At 35.8% G+C, this 15,799-nt stretch overlaps 1 protein-coding gene across 5 annotated transcripts in view; it reads left to right on the forward strand.

The window, feature by feature from the left end:
- Positions 1-15,799, forward strand: part of LPCAT1 (lysophosphatidylcholine acyltransferase 1) — a 64,887-nt gene that overhangs the window by 20,651 nt on the left and 28,437 nt on the right. For all 5 annotated transcript variants that reach the window (XR_012672422.1, XM_075142319.1, XM_075142317.1 and 2 more), the window contains exons 5-9: positions 391-451; positions 3,003-3,061; positions 8,291-8,325; positions 10,953-11,007; positions 14,480-14,562. Coding sequence is in view for 4 of the 5 variants with exons in the window: in XM_075142319.1 (XP_074998420.1) it covers positions 391-451; positions 3,003-3,061; positions 8,291-8,325; positions 10,953-11,007; positions 14,480-14,562 (293 nt within the window). In the remaining variant the exon portion in view is untranslated. The remainder of the gene's footprint in view (positions 1-390; positions 452-3,002; positions 3,062-8,290; positions 8,326-10,952; positions 11,008-14,479; positions 14,563-15,799) is intronic.

Consider the following 15,799-nt stretch of genomic DNA (forward strand, 5'->3'; position numbering starts at 1 on the left):
TTACATCCTTAGCCTGTAAGCAGGTAGGTTGGGAGCAGGAATCTTGTTTTGGTGCAAAACATAACATGATATTTTTACTAGCACCAAAACATTTTGTGAAAATTCTCTTGTATTCGCAAGTGTTTCTGGTCACTGTCAATGTTCCAATCGAATAGAATTATTATCAGAGGTCAAGAAAGAGGGAAATTCACAGATAAAAATATTTTGACTATTAAGACAGAACTTTACTTGACTTCTTTATTGAGCACTATTTTTTTTACTCTAACTGAACTGTTTTTCCCTGAAAACCTTTTTTACTGTAATCAGTTAACGTTAGCTTTGAAAAGATGTGTTTATAAATAAATTCACATTGAAATATTTCTTAAAAGTCAATTTTTTTTTTACTTCAAGATAATGATATTCCCAGAGGGCACTTGCACAAACCGATCCTGTCTAATTACATTCAAGCCTGGTAGGTATGATTCTCATTTTTCTGTTCTCTACAGAATGTTCTTGTATCTTCATTTTCTGAAATACCACTTGCATTGTAATTTGCTCGCTGTTGCAGAAGTTGAGTTAAAAATCTTGCAGTAAAGTGGAATTGGAATAGAAATTTTCTGATGCTACAAAAGGATTGTAGTTCCACTTGAGCAAAATGTTTTACATAATTTGGATTTTTTCTTGGCTTCTGAGATGCATATGAGCTGGAGGACTAATGTTTCTTACTAGGTTTTTGTTTGTGGTTGTCTCTTTTTTTTTTTTTTTCCTTGCCCCCTCCATTTCTTATTTTGGGTCTGTCATGCAGCACTTGGATACACTATAAAGCTTAAGGTATCAGCGTGTATCTATTTCAGGCTGCTGCAGCATTTGTTGCTGTGTTGTATGTGGTTGATTCCTCTTGAACTCTTCTGTTCAGCTGCATTCTGATAAAGATGACACAAGAATCTTGCCAGTGTAGCAGTGTTACAGAGGCTGTCATTTTTTGCAATATTTTTTTCTTCAACATCCACATTCTAAGCTTTTTTCAGTTAGTATCACCCTTTTAACTTACCAGATTAGTAGAGGGTATAACATTGAACGTTGTTGCAGCTGTAAACTGCAGTTACAATAGGGAGAAGTGCCAATACTGCAGTGAACCACCAATGTTTAATGTAAACTTGCCTTTATGATGAGGTAGGGAGATGGTTAATGAGGAGACAGCAGTGAGCGATCCAGTTGTGAATGTGGTTTTTGACTCTTCCTAGGTTTCTGCCTAGCTCATTGTGTTCTCTTCTTACTATGTGTCTTATATTTTGTGTTGCTTGCAACTTACATGTCGCTATTAGAATATCATGCAATGAGTCAGCATTGTGATTCTTTGCACTGGTTTATTTGGCTGAAGGAATCTCAGTATCGTCTCCTGAACAAACATTCAAAAAGCTTTTCTTCCTCCCTTTTCAGCTCTTACCTTTTTAGATGAATGAGTGGTGGTTAGGAGAACATCCACTTATTTTGCTCTTTACTCTCCCTCTCCCTTTCTCTCCACCTGAATCCTGGCCATGCTTTGAAATCCAGCCTGAGTCCTTCATTAAAGCTCTGATTTCCTGCCCTCCCGCTGTGCCATAGACATTCCAGGCACCATATACTTTCTGCCTCAAATCCCCACTCTATCTTCCTCTCCTCTGGTCTAGTACATGCTGCTGTTTGCCTCTTGACTGTCTCACTTTTCCTACTGGAACCTGCTTCTGTATCCATCCAGCCTCCCAGAAATCCTTTGCCTCAAAATTTCTCATGCTTATATCAAATTGCTTTAGGTCTCTATTCAAGCAACTACTTTCAGGATGCCTTTCCCCATTCTTCTCATGTGGCCTACACTCCTTGCTCTTGCTGGACAGTTTTTTGGTTTTGTGTTTCTGCAAACTAGTCATACAGGGCAAGCTAGTCTAGTTTTGTTTAAATGGTGGTCTTGTCATCTACCACTCAGATTTCGTCATCTTTGGATTCTTTCAAAAGTTGCTCTTGTTTTGGAGACTGAATAGAAAAGTACCACTGGGCCAGGAACCAAATCTCTGCAGGTTCCCATTCAGACGACCTTCATTTAAAGATGTTTATACTCCATTAACAATTACTTCTTTTACATCTATGCAATTATTCTGTAAAACAAATGTAATGCTAAGAATACAGTATAATTCTATTGTTTAGTTCTTAATTTTAATTGAAATATTAGGCAGAACTTAGTAAATTGCTATAAAAAGCAGTTTGAGTGAAGACTGTCTTTATTAATTGTTTTCACGAGATAAAGATGTTTAGAGAAATCTTGAGCAAGATAGTTATCATGTTTACCCAATCTTTGTGCTAGAAACCTAGAAAATGATTAGCAAATGACATTTATAGATCTTGTGCTACTTATTTGTCAGAACTATAGTTTTCATATGAAATGAAGCGATACTTCTGTACAATAGCTCTAGTTCAATACTTTCTAACTATTAGATTTTCTATAGCTACAGAATAAACAAATAAGCCCTTCTGAGGGGAATTAACGTGGGAGAAAAGAAGTTAAATTAATTGTTACTTTAGAGATGATAGATTTCCTATAAATCAATGTTGCTCAGCTAAAAATAGAAAGCTTCTTTTGCATAGGAAAGCTTAGTTTCTTCACCAAAAAATACTGTTGACCACAGGGAATATAGTGACTTAACTGTCTTGCACATACTCATAGTTTTTTAATAATTTATCAAGCTGAATTTGGTACTGGGCTTTGACTTGTATACATGCCAATTTATGTTAAGTGGTAGAGGATAATTTAGAGAATGCAAGCAAGCATTCTTAATTATTTAGCTTCTGAAAAGGTGGGTATACATTGTCATTCTTCAGTGCTTGCTTTTTAGATTACTTTTGGGGCTACTTTTGGATCTTATTTTTTCACTCTCAGCTAATTCCTATGCATATCAGCCCATTAATTGTATAATTTTTTTCTTTACTGCAATAAATTTCTTCTGTACAAAAATGCATTATAAAGTAATGATGTGTCGTGTGCCTTCTAGGAGCGTTTATTCCTGGAGTTCCTGTACAGCCAGTGGTTTTACGTTATCCAAACAAACTGGTAAGTTCAGCTTGCAGTAAATATGGGGCATTTTCCTCTAAATACATTGGCACTTCTGTAATCTTTTAGGTTAGATAATTAGATTTAGAAATTTGGAAAGCCTTAATAAATGCTTATTGGCTAAGTATGTATTCCTTAAGTCTCTAGCAATATAAATAGTCTTAACTGAGACAGTTTAAATGTTTGTGCTTTTATTAGGTTACTCCTTTAAAACAGTGCTCTGAAAGTTACTCAGGTTGTTACAAGAAGTACTGTACAAATGACAAGACAAATGTCAATTTCTGTCTAAGATCTCTGTTCCCACGTGCTTGCTGTTACTGCAGTGTGTGCTGGAGAGTTTTCTTTATTGCCGGAAGATGCTTCTGCATCTCCTGCCTGTGGGGGTGTTAATCACAAATTAATGCAACTAGCTGAATGATAATAGCATAATGTGTTGGGGACCTCGGCACCTTTATAAGGTGTCTCATTGTCCATGGTTTACATTCACTGTGCACTTGGCTGAGGAATGCTAGACACTAGCTAATTTGGAGTAGTCCTTCAATATAAATCAGATTCACGTAAATTATACATGCAAATTATAGTGTTTATTTACAATATCTAAATTAAACAATAGTTACAAACGCTTGTAAAGATACAGGCAAACAAAAGAAGACAGAGCTCACTTGATCTACTTCAAGACAAAGCCTACAGGAAAGCACAGAAGAGGGTTGGTTTGGTTTTTTTTTGTGTGTATTATTATTGAGTTTACCTGATGTAGATACTTTCCTGTCCTACTGCAGCCAGAATCCTGTCTGTCTACATTCCTCGGTTAATTAGAAGATACTTCCTAGTGAACTTTGCTAGCTTTTATACTTGAAGTTTCTTTTCGAGCCCTCTGGGGCTATTTTCAGGTCCAGTCTGTCCCCTTCCAAAACAGAAGTTATTTAGGGGAGGATGGGAAGAGTGTCAGCAGTAAAATAAGGACTGTCTTTGCTGATGCATGTCGCATCAGAAGATCTCACATCATCTCTCTTTGACTAGCCCATTAACAACCCTTCGATTTAAGGAAGGATTTTGTTTCCTCTTGGTACCTGAGTGTTTATGTCAATTTAGAGGTTGATACAAAACATATGCTTGATTAAAAAATAAAAGAACCTAAGCAAAGTTAATATACATAGACTACCACTTGCTCTTGACTGAGTCAAGGTGTGATGGCAGTCAACTAGTTTGCAGTAACAAACCCAAAAATTATTTTTGCGGATGCTGTGACAAGTATAGCAGTCTGTTATGCTCTCATAGTATTAAGTGCATTGTAGCAGGTTGCCTGGGACTTTTCATTACACAATTGTTTTATTTTCAAGAGGAAAGATTCTTTTCTAAAAATATTTTTAAACCTTTATTGCACTGCCAGTTTAAATTGCAAATATGGACATGCCTTATGACATACTTAATATACCTTGTTAATTTTAGTTAATAGTAAACGTATTTATAACAATCTCAAACAATATAATGCTATCAAACATTAATTTGCAGGTATCTTCAAAAATCCATTTTCATACTGAAATGTCCTTATTGCCTGTAGTACATAATATACAAAGTTTGTAAACTAATATTAAAAATTCCTAATACTCTATTAACAGAAATTATGAGCTTTTTACATTGAGGTAAATCAATGAAAATTTTAATGAAAATTTTCATAATTTTTTTAATATTATTGCAAAATGTCATAAAAGAAACTGTAAATATTTGTATAGATATCCATCAGAGTTGGCCTGAATCTGTGTATGGAACTTTACAGCAATAAAAAGTATTAGGAGAAAGTAAAACACTTAGGTTTTCAGTGCCTTACTGAGTCATTTAATCTCCTAAGGTCTACTTCCACTAAGCATTTATGGGGGGTGAGAATAATTGCTATTACTATTTAATTTTTAGATTAGCCTGAGGGCTATGGTAGAGTTGCAGCAAAGTTAGAATGAGGAGGGGAAGGAGGAGTATGATGTGGTACAGTTAAGAGTTAGGTAGCAAATAAGAACAACAGAGTAGGGAGACAACATTGTTTTTCATACACTAAGACAGCATTTCTAGCAAACTTTGTCTCTGGCTTCTGTTTGTTGCCTTGTTTGACTGCTGCATATTATAATTTTAGGTTTAGAAAGGAGTTTCTTAAGATCTTTGCTTAGCCAATGAATTCCAGATATGCATTGTGTGCAGTCGCCCCACTGCTTTTAGCTTGAACTGCCTGCTCTGTTCCACCTTCAGAGCTCTGAGTTCCACAGTACAGGTGAGAACAGTCTTGGACTTGCGTGCAGCTGGCTGTTTTGGGAGGCTTTTGGAGATCAGAGCCTGGGGTGCATGCACTCTTACATGTTTATTTCTTTGTACTCGAATTATTCAAGAACTGGGTAAAATACTACTGTTCTGCAGTGGACTGAAACGTGGCAAAAAATGATGATGTAAATTCAGTTCTCTTCTAGCAAATAGATCTAGTTCTGGTTGCCATGAAGAACTCTCTTTCTAGTCAGGGTTGCCCCCTGAATACCTTTCTTCTTCAGGCTTGTGATTATTTCCAGTAGATGATGGCTCTGGTCCTGTGTCAATGTTTCTTTAGGAGTAGTATGTTAGTATGTTGGTCCTCTTGATGCAGGAGCAGAAAGAAATTGTAAGGCTTAAAATGTTGTTTGGACTTGAAATTCGAAATTTGCTTCTGTTTATCTAGTTTGGTACTATTTTGCCTATTGGATGCTGGACAGCTATTACCTATTCTAATTAAAAGAAATGCTCTAATGTCTCCATCCATAGGTTCTACAGCAATCCTTTTGGCAATTCATTTTTAGACTAATTTTCTTCATGTAAACAGCTTTTCCTTCATTTGAATTTTCTGTCAGAGTGCTGGTAATTATGAAAGGCTATATACCTGTTTAAATATCACAGAGCCATTTAAAATGTATTTTTATGTCCAAGTGTCTAGCACAGATAACTGTGCTATTTGGTAAGAGGTTTGGCAGCATTTCTTGTGCAGCTTTGGTGTATCAGGGTTGATTGAGCATGTAAAAACACAGCCAATCTGCTGTTCGAAGCTTGGCATGATTCTCAATATCTTCTTGTGTCAAATACAAATTATATGGAGGATGTACGTCCGCGCAATTCAAAGGATTAATTATCTAGATGCAAAAGTTTAAGTATACTCAGAATGCTATCAAAGTGAATGCTGTCCATATGCATAAGCAGGTAGCTGTGATTAAATATAAAAGGTACCTAAACTAGGTACAGAAAATACCACTTCCCGTCTTCTGCTTGCTGTTTTTATCATAAAAATATTGGATATGCTAGCAGGAGTCTCCTACAAAATAGGTCTGCTTCTTGTAGAGCAGAATCCTGTTTTCCACTACATAGCATTTATAGTCATCATCCCTGCTGCATCCTGATGTTCTCGATGAGAAAAAGCATGCACAGCTGCTGTGACATTCGCATTGGGAATTTCTCGCAGGATTGTTGATAGATACGTGGCTTATTTGAGTTTGTCTTGCCAGCTAGCCAGCACAATGTCTCAATTCGCTGAATTCTATTTGCTGTTCAGTGATCTGTTGCCCAGGCAAGGTACTTTATAGAACTCACTTTTTTGTCTCCTACACTTGCAATTTAGAGAGCTGAATTGGTTATGTGTAGTACTGTGGTGGTGTTCTGTATGGCAGATCTAGTCTCTGATTAGAGAAATTATCAGCTATCTACATCGCAGTGGTCAGGGTTTGTAAATGAAAGTTCCTTGTGGAAAAAACAAAGCCCATAACGTGTTTACTTGCAGTATTATCAGACACATTAAAATTGCTGGAAGCAGTTTAACAGTAAAACTATAGACAATAAAGTTCTACAAGATCACTACGTGGAGGAGTCTATTTGCATGCATGTATGTTGATTGCTAGAGATGGAATCATTCTTTATCATATTTTGTTTCATTTAAAATAACTGTGAAAGTCAAGGTTTAAATTTTTAGTAGTCCTTCATGATATATTGATCTTATTCCAAGCTGTTGATCTATCACATTAATCACATTTTTCACCTTTTATGGATGTGTTGCTTTCTTTCATTTTTACTTGTGACAGCCTTTTGCTGTAAATGGTAATTAAAACATGAGTTTGACTTGATTTTTCAAGGTCATGGTCCATGTGATCACCAAAACTCTGTAAAATGGTTTTGGGTGGTAGCATAGAACTGAACTGGAACATTTTCAGTAGGTTGATAGATGTATCTTTCTGATCTGGTCTTTCAGAAACCTGAATTTATCGCGTCCTCTTGTCTTTCCATTAATGACTTGTACATTTTTTTCCCAGTTGGTCAGAACAATAGCTTGGAACTCATTTCAGGTTTCTGGATTCTTACTTCTACGCATAAATGTAGTCTCCAAGCACTGCAGTTTTGTCCTATGCTGTTTCTTAGTCTTACAGTTAAAAATGTGATGACCTTTACTGTCATATTCTTTCTTGTCAGGTGTTATATACTCGTTTCCAGGTCTCTGTTCCCTTTTTGCTATTTGCGTCTTGTTCACTTCTTTTACTGCTATTTGTCCTCTCTTAGTGTTTTACACACTGTTCATCTCGGCCATCTAAAAGTGCTGCTGGTCTTGCCCAAGAGTAAATTGGTGGCATTGGTGACATCTAAAGATGTCTTATAACGTGCCTTTTGATTCTTGGATCGTGTAGGTGGATGTATGCTGTCTGTGAGTAAAGGCAACAGTAAAATACTGTTCTGAGGTAAGACATAGGGTCTTACTTGTCCTACTGCTTCATGTCAGTTGAGCAGACTTCCTTTCAGTCATCAGCACAGGTCCCAAACACTTCAGAAGTGTTAGTGTTCATATCTATTGCTGGGAGGTCCAAGTAGAGTGTAGGGACACTTGAGGGACACCCTGTCAAGCAGGATGGGTTAGGAAAATACACATGGACTATGCATATCAAGGAACATCAGCTTACAGTAAATAACTTCCTTTTCCAAGGCTAACAGCATTTGAAGAATCCCTAGATCTTTAAATGTTTTATGAATATAGATATTCTGTGTTTAAGAGCTGGGTTACTGGGTATTTCCTAGCTACGTAAAAGGCAGGCTGATTCCTATTGGGGCTAAGAACTTTTGCAAAGAGGGCATCGAAGTTTCCATGGAAACCTTTTAGTCATATGTCATCAGTTATACTATCTGTAATGTAAAAAACCTTTAAAGTACAATAACTAATTGCAACTGTCATGCTTCTTTTCTTAGGATACAATCACATGGACATGGCAAGGGCCAGGAGCGTAAGTGGTTTATGTTTTATTGCTTATATCATGATTGTTTTCCTTCATTAGTTTTTATTTACACGTCTTATAGGCGTATATAGCCAAGTAGTAATTGCTGGTTATTGGATTATTCTTTGGGATTAATTTGTATCTTTTATCTATTATTCCCTAATTATGATAATACTTAGAGGAATCCAGGTATAGACAGTGTAATTCTGATGCTATGATTTTGTAGTTTGCAGAATGGATTTTAGGTTTTTATTTCAATTTTTTTTTTTTTTTTGCCAAGTACCTGAAGGAAAACAACTTGCTTCTGCTTTACGTATTTTATTGCCTGCAAATCGATTTGGTGTGTTTCTGTATAAAATCTGTATGGCTATTTTTTGAAATTGGTCTAGCCCCACAGAAACAGTCAACTCACTCAGGGAATTTGGAGATACTGTTTCCATTATCTTGCCTGAATGTAACTTTGATTTTTTTTTTTTTTTAAACAAAATATTATTCTAGAGGTTCTTTAGCAAATTCATGTAATGTAAAATACTAAATGAAGCAGTTCTTGCTTGCTTAAAAAAAAAAATTTTTTTAGCATTATTTTCATGTTGGGGGTGGAGTAGAAGTTCTAAAACGTTTAGGTGAAGATCAAAACAAGAAATTTTAAACACTAAGTAAAAGGGAGTTGGATTCTGTGGTTAGTGGCTTGCCATAGCCTCCTTCTTGGGAACTATTGTTTTGAATGTCTCACCTGAGATCCTATATTTTAGTAGTAACAAGGAAACCATTGGGATTAGCCAAGATTCAAGTAATTTAGAATTTTGTCAATTAATTTTGCACCTTCAAATGGACTAGGAACCAGGTCTAATTAAGGACACATCTAGATTTGGAGACTTGAGGAAATCATTGATCACTTTTAAAGGTTCAGCTTTCAGTTAAATCATCGCGTTGGAAGTAGATGACTCTATGATAGTGTCTAAAGTAGGTAGGTACTGCAGCATTTACTGTGTGCAGGGATTTCTGTTCTCTCCTTGTGAGTTCCTACCTCTTCCCTTGCATTTGCACTGCAGTTCATCTAGCAAATAAACTCAGCCAGAGGGGAGAAAGGTGAGTAGCTTACTTCCAGCTAAGAGTCCTACCTGAGGAGTCAAGAACACATAGACGGAGGAAGAAGAGGGAAGGAACTTGTAGGTGTGCCTCAGATCACTTTAATGTGTACAAAACCCTTATTCGGAAGTGCCGACCTCTGCTAATAAAGTTAAATTAAATTAAAGCTGAATCAGAATCTGAGGCAGCATGTGATGTTATGCAAATTCACTGGGTCAGTTTAAATTACAGCTTTACTTAATTAGGATTAATTCTCCTGAGTGACCTAAAATGTATTCCTGATGTCTTAGCACAAAATACTGTTAAGACTAATACAGTCTTCACTTTCTCAGCAAATGTCTCTCTTCTGTCATAGTGCTAGCCAAAACTTAATCTGGAAATGTTGATGTATCCAGGAGTATTCTGTTTTTTCAAAGTTGATGTAGCCTATAAAATGGATTGAAAACTTGTCACGTGGAAACTATACACTTTCTTCCACATGAAAGTAATGTTTTTACTAGTTTGACAGTATTCAGAACAGATCAACGGACTTTACCTTGAAAACAAAGATTGACTATAGCATACAACTTAAATTTTCTCTACATCAGACTTGAGTTAGATACAGGTTCTATCAGTTTTTTAAATTGATATTTATAATTTAAGGTTTACTTTGAGGATTACAGAAAGATGGCAGACAGAAAAGTTTACTTGTAACTTAATGGGAGTTTTTAATGCTTTTGGACAAGGACCTAGAAACCCGACTTTCATGTTTCCTGTCAGTGACATAAACTTCAAATCACAAGTTCCACTGTTGTTTAATGTGTTGGAAGCTCAGTAGGAAAGAAGAGGAAAAAAACGTGTTGTAGCCCTGAATGAATGTATAGCAAAATGAGTAGGGTGTTGCTTCTAGGAACTGCACTTTATCTGCCTAAGAGGATTTTGATCAGCCCTCCCCTCACAGTGATTGACTGCTGTAACTACCTAGGTACTGTATAAAATGTGGTTACTGACGCTGCTCCCTAATTTAGGTTTACTAAATCCTTTCCTGGATTTGAATCGTACTGCTTTCTAAGGTCAAGTTTATTCCAGTATCTTGTGTCTTAGGCTACTAGAACACATGTACTGCATTTCATTAACAGACTTCTGAAGTATAATGAATCTTGATTCCAAACTAAGGTAATGATAAAATCTTAGTAGTTATAATTAATCTCGCCAACTCTATGCTGAATACAGCATTTTGCTGAAACAGACTTACTCTTTCTTTACACACCTATGCATACATTATATCTTACTGTATGTATTAGTACCTGTATATCATATTACTGCTTGCCTTCCTGCTTTTGGGTGTCTTTTAAGATGCAACTTCAGTGTAAATTGCTTTTGTTTCACCTTACATAATGTAACGTATAGAAGTACTCTCAAAGAACTTTTCTGTTAGTATTGTATCTGAATATGATCATACCTAGAAGTAGGAATGGTACTTGAAGATTTTGGAGCATAATGTACTACTGTTTCACTACATGAAATTTTTTTTCCTCCATCCTTTTCCCTTTTTTTTCCCCTTTTAGGTTAGAGATTCTGTGGCTTACTTTGTGTCAGTTTCACAATTCTGTGGAAATTGAGGTCAGTAAAAAAACGCCAGCGTATTCTGAGCAATATCAGAATACATAATATTGTATTTCATTCTACAGTAAAAGTTTGTATTCAAACTTCGTATGTTAACACAGTCTGTAAAAACAGGTTAAAATACCACTTATATTTTAGACAAATGGCTTCTGTATCTGAAAATGTAGCCTAAAAATGGAATAACAAAATATAGTTTTTCACTTGGCTTAAGACTTTACTTTCTTATTCATTCAAATTGAGTAGATAGATTTCTGACTCTGTTTAAAGGGTCTTGTGAACAAATTTCTTGTCTTTTAATCACCTGATTGCTATTCCAGCTAGTGTACCAACTGTGTGTGAATGCTGATGTACAAATTAAAGACTATCTTCTAGAGGAAAATCATTGTAAGTGGTTTCTTATAGACCAGATAGGTTATTTAATATGTCTGGCTAATTTTTTTTTATTAGGCTACACTGTTCAGAATGTGAAATTGAAAAACGCAAAGAAAATTTAAGTGTATGTATATTCTTAACCTTGTTTTAAGGAAAACACTAAGGCTGAAGGCTATTGTAGTGAAAATGCAAAAACAATTAAAACCTTTCCTTTTAAATTGCTGTCCTTGTACATTTTACAGAGAGTAATTACATTTTTGTGGAGAAGTATGGTGTTCTAAAGGTGTTATATAGGATATTTGACAGATGTTCTGCAGTTCTATCGCTTACATTTTCTAATAATGAAGTAGCTACTTATCTCTGATGGCAGGGTAAGTTAGTAGGAAGAATTATTACATATTTACATACACATATATGTTACTATTGTAACATATGACATATGCTAATCACAGTATTTATCATTGCTATGGTCTGTGTTTACTTATTTATGCTATAAATCCTTGTCAAAAGCAATGAATGCACAAAATACCAGCCACTGAACAGTTGTATCTATTGTAGAAATTTGTGGTTTGTGTTATCACTTTAGTTGCATATTTTCGGCTATTAATAGTATATTTAAAAAAAAAAAAAAATCTTATTTCCAGAACAGCAGCCTGTTTTTGGTAGAAGGGCCAGGAAGCAACTGTCTTATGCAGGCATAAGACAAATCATAAGGATGCTGAGTTTCTGTAGCATATACAGAACTTGCACAAGGACAAGTTATGGTTGTCTTTTAATTAAAAAAAAAAAAAGGCTAGTGACTTTCTGAAATACTCCATACTAAAGCAGGAGCTGGGAGAGGGTAGAGGGGAAGAGCTGTTTGCAAGGCTGCTTGCAAGTATGAGGCAGAGTACTTGAGAGCTACTTGTTGAATCTGTTTTTGTAAGGAAGTGCTGCAGATTTAGGAATGTAAAGGAAAAATGAGTTGTTCTGTGTTCAAAGTCATGTTTTTCCCCTGGTCTCCAAAGTTTGTTGGCTTTTATTCCTGCTTTGTTCCATCAGCACGGGTATACTGGCAAATACCAACCAGCCTTGATACCAGAATTACTGCTGAAGATCCAATAACTCAGGGAGATGTACAGCAAAACAACACAACTTCAGTATGTTTTTGATTAAATGATAGCCTGTAAGGTCTAACAGCCAGCAATCAGGATCCGAAGTTTGTTAGTCTGGGCTTCTCTGCATATAATGTATGTTCTGGCATACCATACATGTCAGCCAGCATGTATATTGAGGAACAAGCATTTATGTAGATTTTACAACAGGTTACTATAAATATTGGCCCGCCTATACATCCATCCATCCATCCAGTACTTGGAACTGGCATGCAAGCAGTCTTGTGAATAAGAAAGGGTATGTGATCACCTGTGCATGTAGTTTGTTTTGGCTCATGTCAGTTTGTTTTGCTGGCCTGTCAGCTTCAGTGCTTATACATCCATCACAGTCTGCAGCAGCTGAGAGTTCTTAGATTTGTTGGTGGTGCTGAAATAATCATGCTATTTCTGTCCAGTTAGGCACAGACATGTAGAACACCTCTGAAATTGCCTCATATTCAAACTTGTCCTGTGTTTGGATGAATGACTTGATAGCAATTTGCAACTCAAAGTAAAAGAAATACAATTGGGCTTGGAACTCGAAGGAACAGTCTTTCTGTCTCTGTTAGCTTCACAGTCTTTGTCCTTCTGTATATTACATCACATCAGGCTTGCGTACCTGCTTGTAAACCTAGAAGACAGGAGTAGTATGTTTTCAATTGCAGTGGTGCATATAGGGAAAACTTCAAAACCCAAAATAAATTAAAAATTTGTCCATCACTGAATACTTCTAAGAAACAGACAAACATCTAATGGCAGCATTTTGGGTACTGCTGATCATACCATTATGCGATTCTGAAAATACAGCTAACTTCGTAGTTATTGAGAAGTATTTGCTTAAATGATAAACTTAATATTTATTCCCCAATTCTTCTTTTCTTTTTTAAAGACCAGTGTGAAATTTCTGGATCATAGTTCCCATTTTGTATTACTGATAGGTAATTATATGAAATATAATTAAGCTTATTACAAATTTGGTTTCTACTTCAGAAGCTTTCCAAAGGATTACGAACATTTTGCTCACTTAGTGCGTAAATTATCTCATTGTGTTGCACTACTAAGGGAATTGTCTGTCTGGTACTGAGCAGGGGTGGGAATCGGAGTGATCCCTTCTTGTCCTTCTATCTGAGAAGTTAGTTATTTTGCAGAAATGGGATGTTTTGAGAATTTGTATAGGTGAGACTGGCCATGATCTTGGGGCCTACATCGTATTTCAATGAACACTTAAAAACAGCCAAAAGCTGGGAGGTCTTTTAATGTAGACCATCCCATTCTGAAAGCTGTCTTTTCTGTTGCAGGTCTCCAGCAGTTCTGGTTTAATTTTCCCCTTCCAGCCTCAACTGTTCTGTGATTCTGTGGCCATCTGCATTTATTTAGAATTTTTCTTTCAACTGAGTATTAATATCCAGTGTCCAATTTGAAGGAGAAATTTTTCAAAATCTCCAACAACAGAGGATAAAAACACTTCTGATGTGTACATTCTGATGTACATATATGTACATCATATATGATTTCAAAATGTGCAGGGGAAACAGTAAATACCTGATGTTCTGACAATTTGAATTCTTAATATTTAAGCTATAGAACAATGTTCATGTAGCAGGTGCTTTTCTTGGTTATCTGCAAAGAGCTGAACAATACAGGATGTAAGAGAAAAGTTTGTGCAAGAAAATGCTAATACTTTTAAACGATTTAAAAATTCCTGGTCCCACTTATGAAAGGAAGATAAAACTCTATAATCCATGAGGTAAGAAACGACCAGAGTCAGTGCTACATGAATTTCTAGAAGTATGATGCATCCTTAAGCATTTAAGAGTTCAATTTTTACCTTTTTTTTAATAATCCTTTTGTTAATATAATTTTGTAAGTAGCAACAAACTTTATACATCTTTCACCATAGTGCTATAGTAGAGATTGTTTAAAATGTTAAATATTCTCGGTATAATTCGGTTCTCTGTATGCAGTTTCTACCCGTGTATATTCCTTCAGAAGAAGAAAGAAAAAATCCAGTGTTATATGCCAATAACGTCAGACATATTATGGCAGAGTAAGTATGTTGTAATATGGAATAAAAATAGACGTGTGATTTTAATTTTAGGATCAAGAAAATGTCATGAAATCAAGTCAGTGTGGTTGCTTGCTTGCAAAGAAGCTTGTAGTCTGCAGTAGTGTATATAAAACATTTTGTATAGAAGTTGCCTTCCTCTATGAGGAGGCCAGGGAGCCACAAATACAGCAGGAACTGTAGGAGTTGCTTAGTTTTTTAACATGTCTTCATGTAGCAAGCCAGTTCTGCTTGCTGCTGTGGGTATTTAGTCCTCTGGGGAGAAAGGTATAGTTGAATTGTATGAAAGTTAATGTAACGGAATTTTGTGCTACTGAGGTTGCATTTTAAGCTATGACTTTTTTCATGAGATTAAGAATAGTTTCATGTATTCATTGTTCGCCTGTGGTTATTTCAAACAGTAAAGCACAGGAAGGCTGCTTGTGTTGGAAACAGAGCACTGATACAATGCAAACAACTAACTGAAGTTGAATGTTAACGTGAGGACACTTAACAACACTTGTCTATAGTGTATAATAAAGCTAACATTGAATACCCAGACCTTCATTCTCTCTTGTTGTATTTTTCATTAATCTCTCTTGTTCATTCATTTTTTGTCCTTTCAGTAAATCTTCCATTAGTTAGTATATGTTCTTTTCAGTATTTACAGAGAACCCTCAGGTCTATGATCATTAATATCTCTTGAAGGATTTATGAATCTTTCTACTCTTAATTTTTAAAGAACTTGTGAAATTTTAATTTCCTTTGTGTAACTTCTCTCCCATTTCTAAGTTACCAGTTTCAGCCAAAGGCCACTTTGTAGACAGAAACTGATAATTCTTCTCTGGTTTATAAGCAGAACCCAGCTCTCTGAGTTTCCTTAAGGATGTTGGACCTATAATATAACAATAGATCAATACTCGATCCGTTATACGAAAGGACATTTCTCACAAAAGAAAAAACAAAAGGATCTGTGAATCAACCTGTCTTAGAGTTGTGATGGCCTCAAAGACTTTTGTAGTTAATTTAAGACAGTCAACTGGTACTACATAAAAGTGTTGTCCTTAGACTTTGGGAGAAGGCTGTGTTAAGAAACCTTCATTCTGAATTCCACTGCAGTCAGATGACAGGAATTGGGTGGTATAAGGGGAAATTTTGAAAGACTACAGAAGTTTACAACAACCTTCATGTTGAAAGTCTTCCCTTCTATGTGTGTGTAGGAGGAGAGAGATATTTTCCT

The sequence above is a fragment of the Calonectris borealis genome, chromosome 2 (genome assembly GCF_964195595.1).
Source record: "Calonectris borealis chromosome 2, bCalBor7.hap1.2, whole genome shotgun sequence".
NCBI classification, from domain to species: domain Eukaryota; kingdom Metazoa; phylum Chordata; class Aves; order Procellariiformes; family Procellariidae; genus Calonectris; species Calonectris borealis.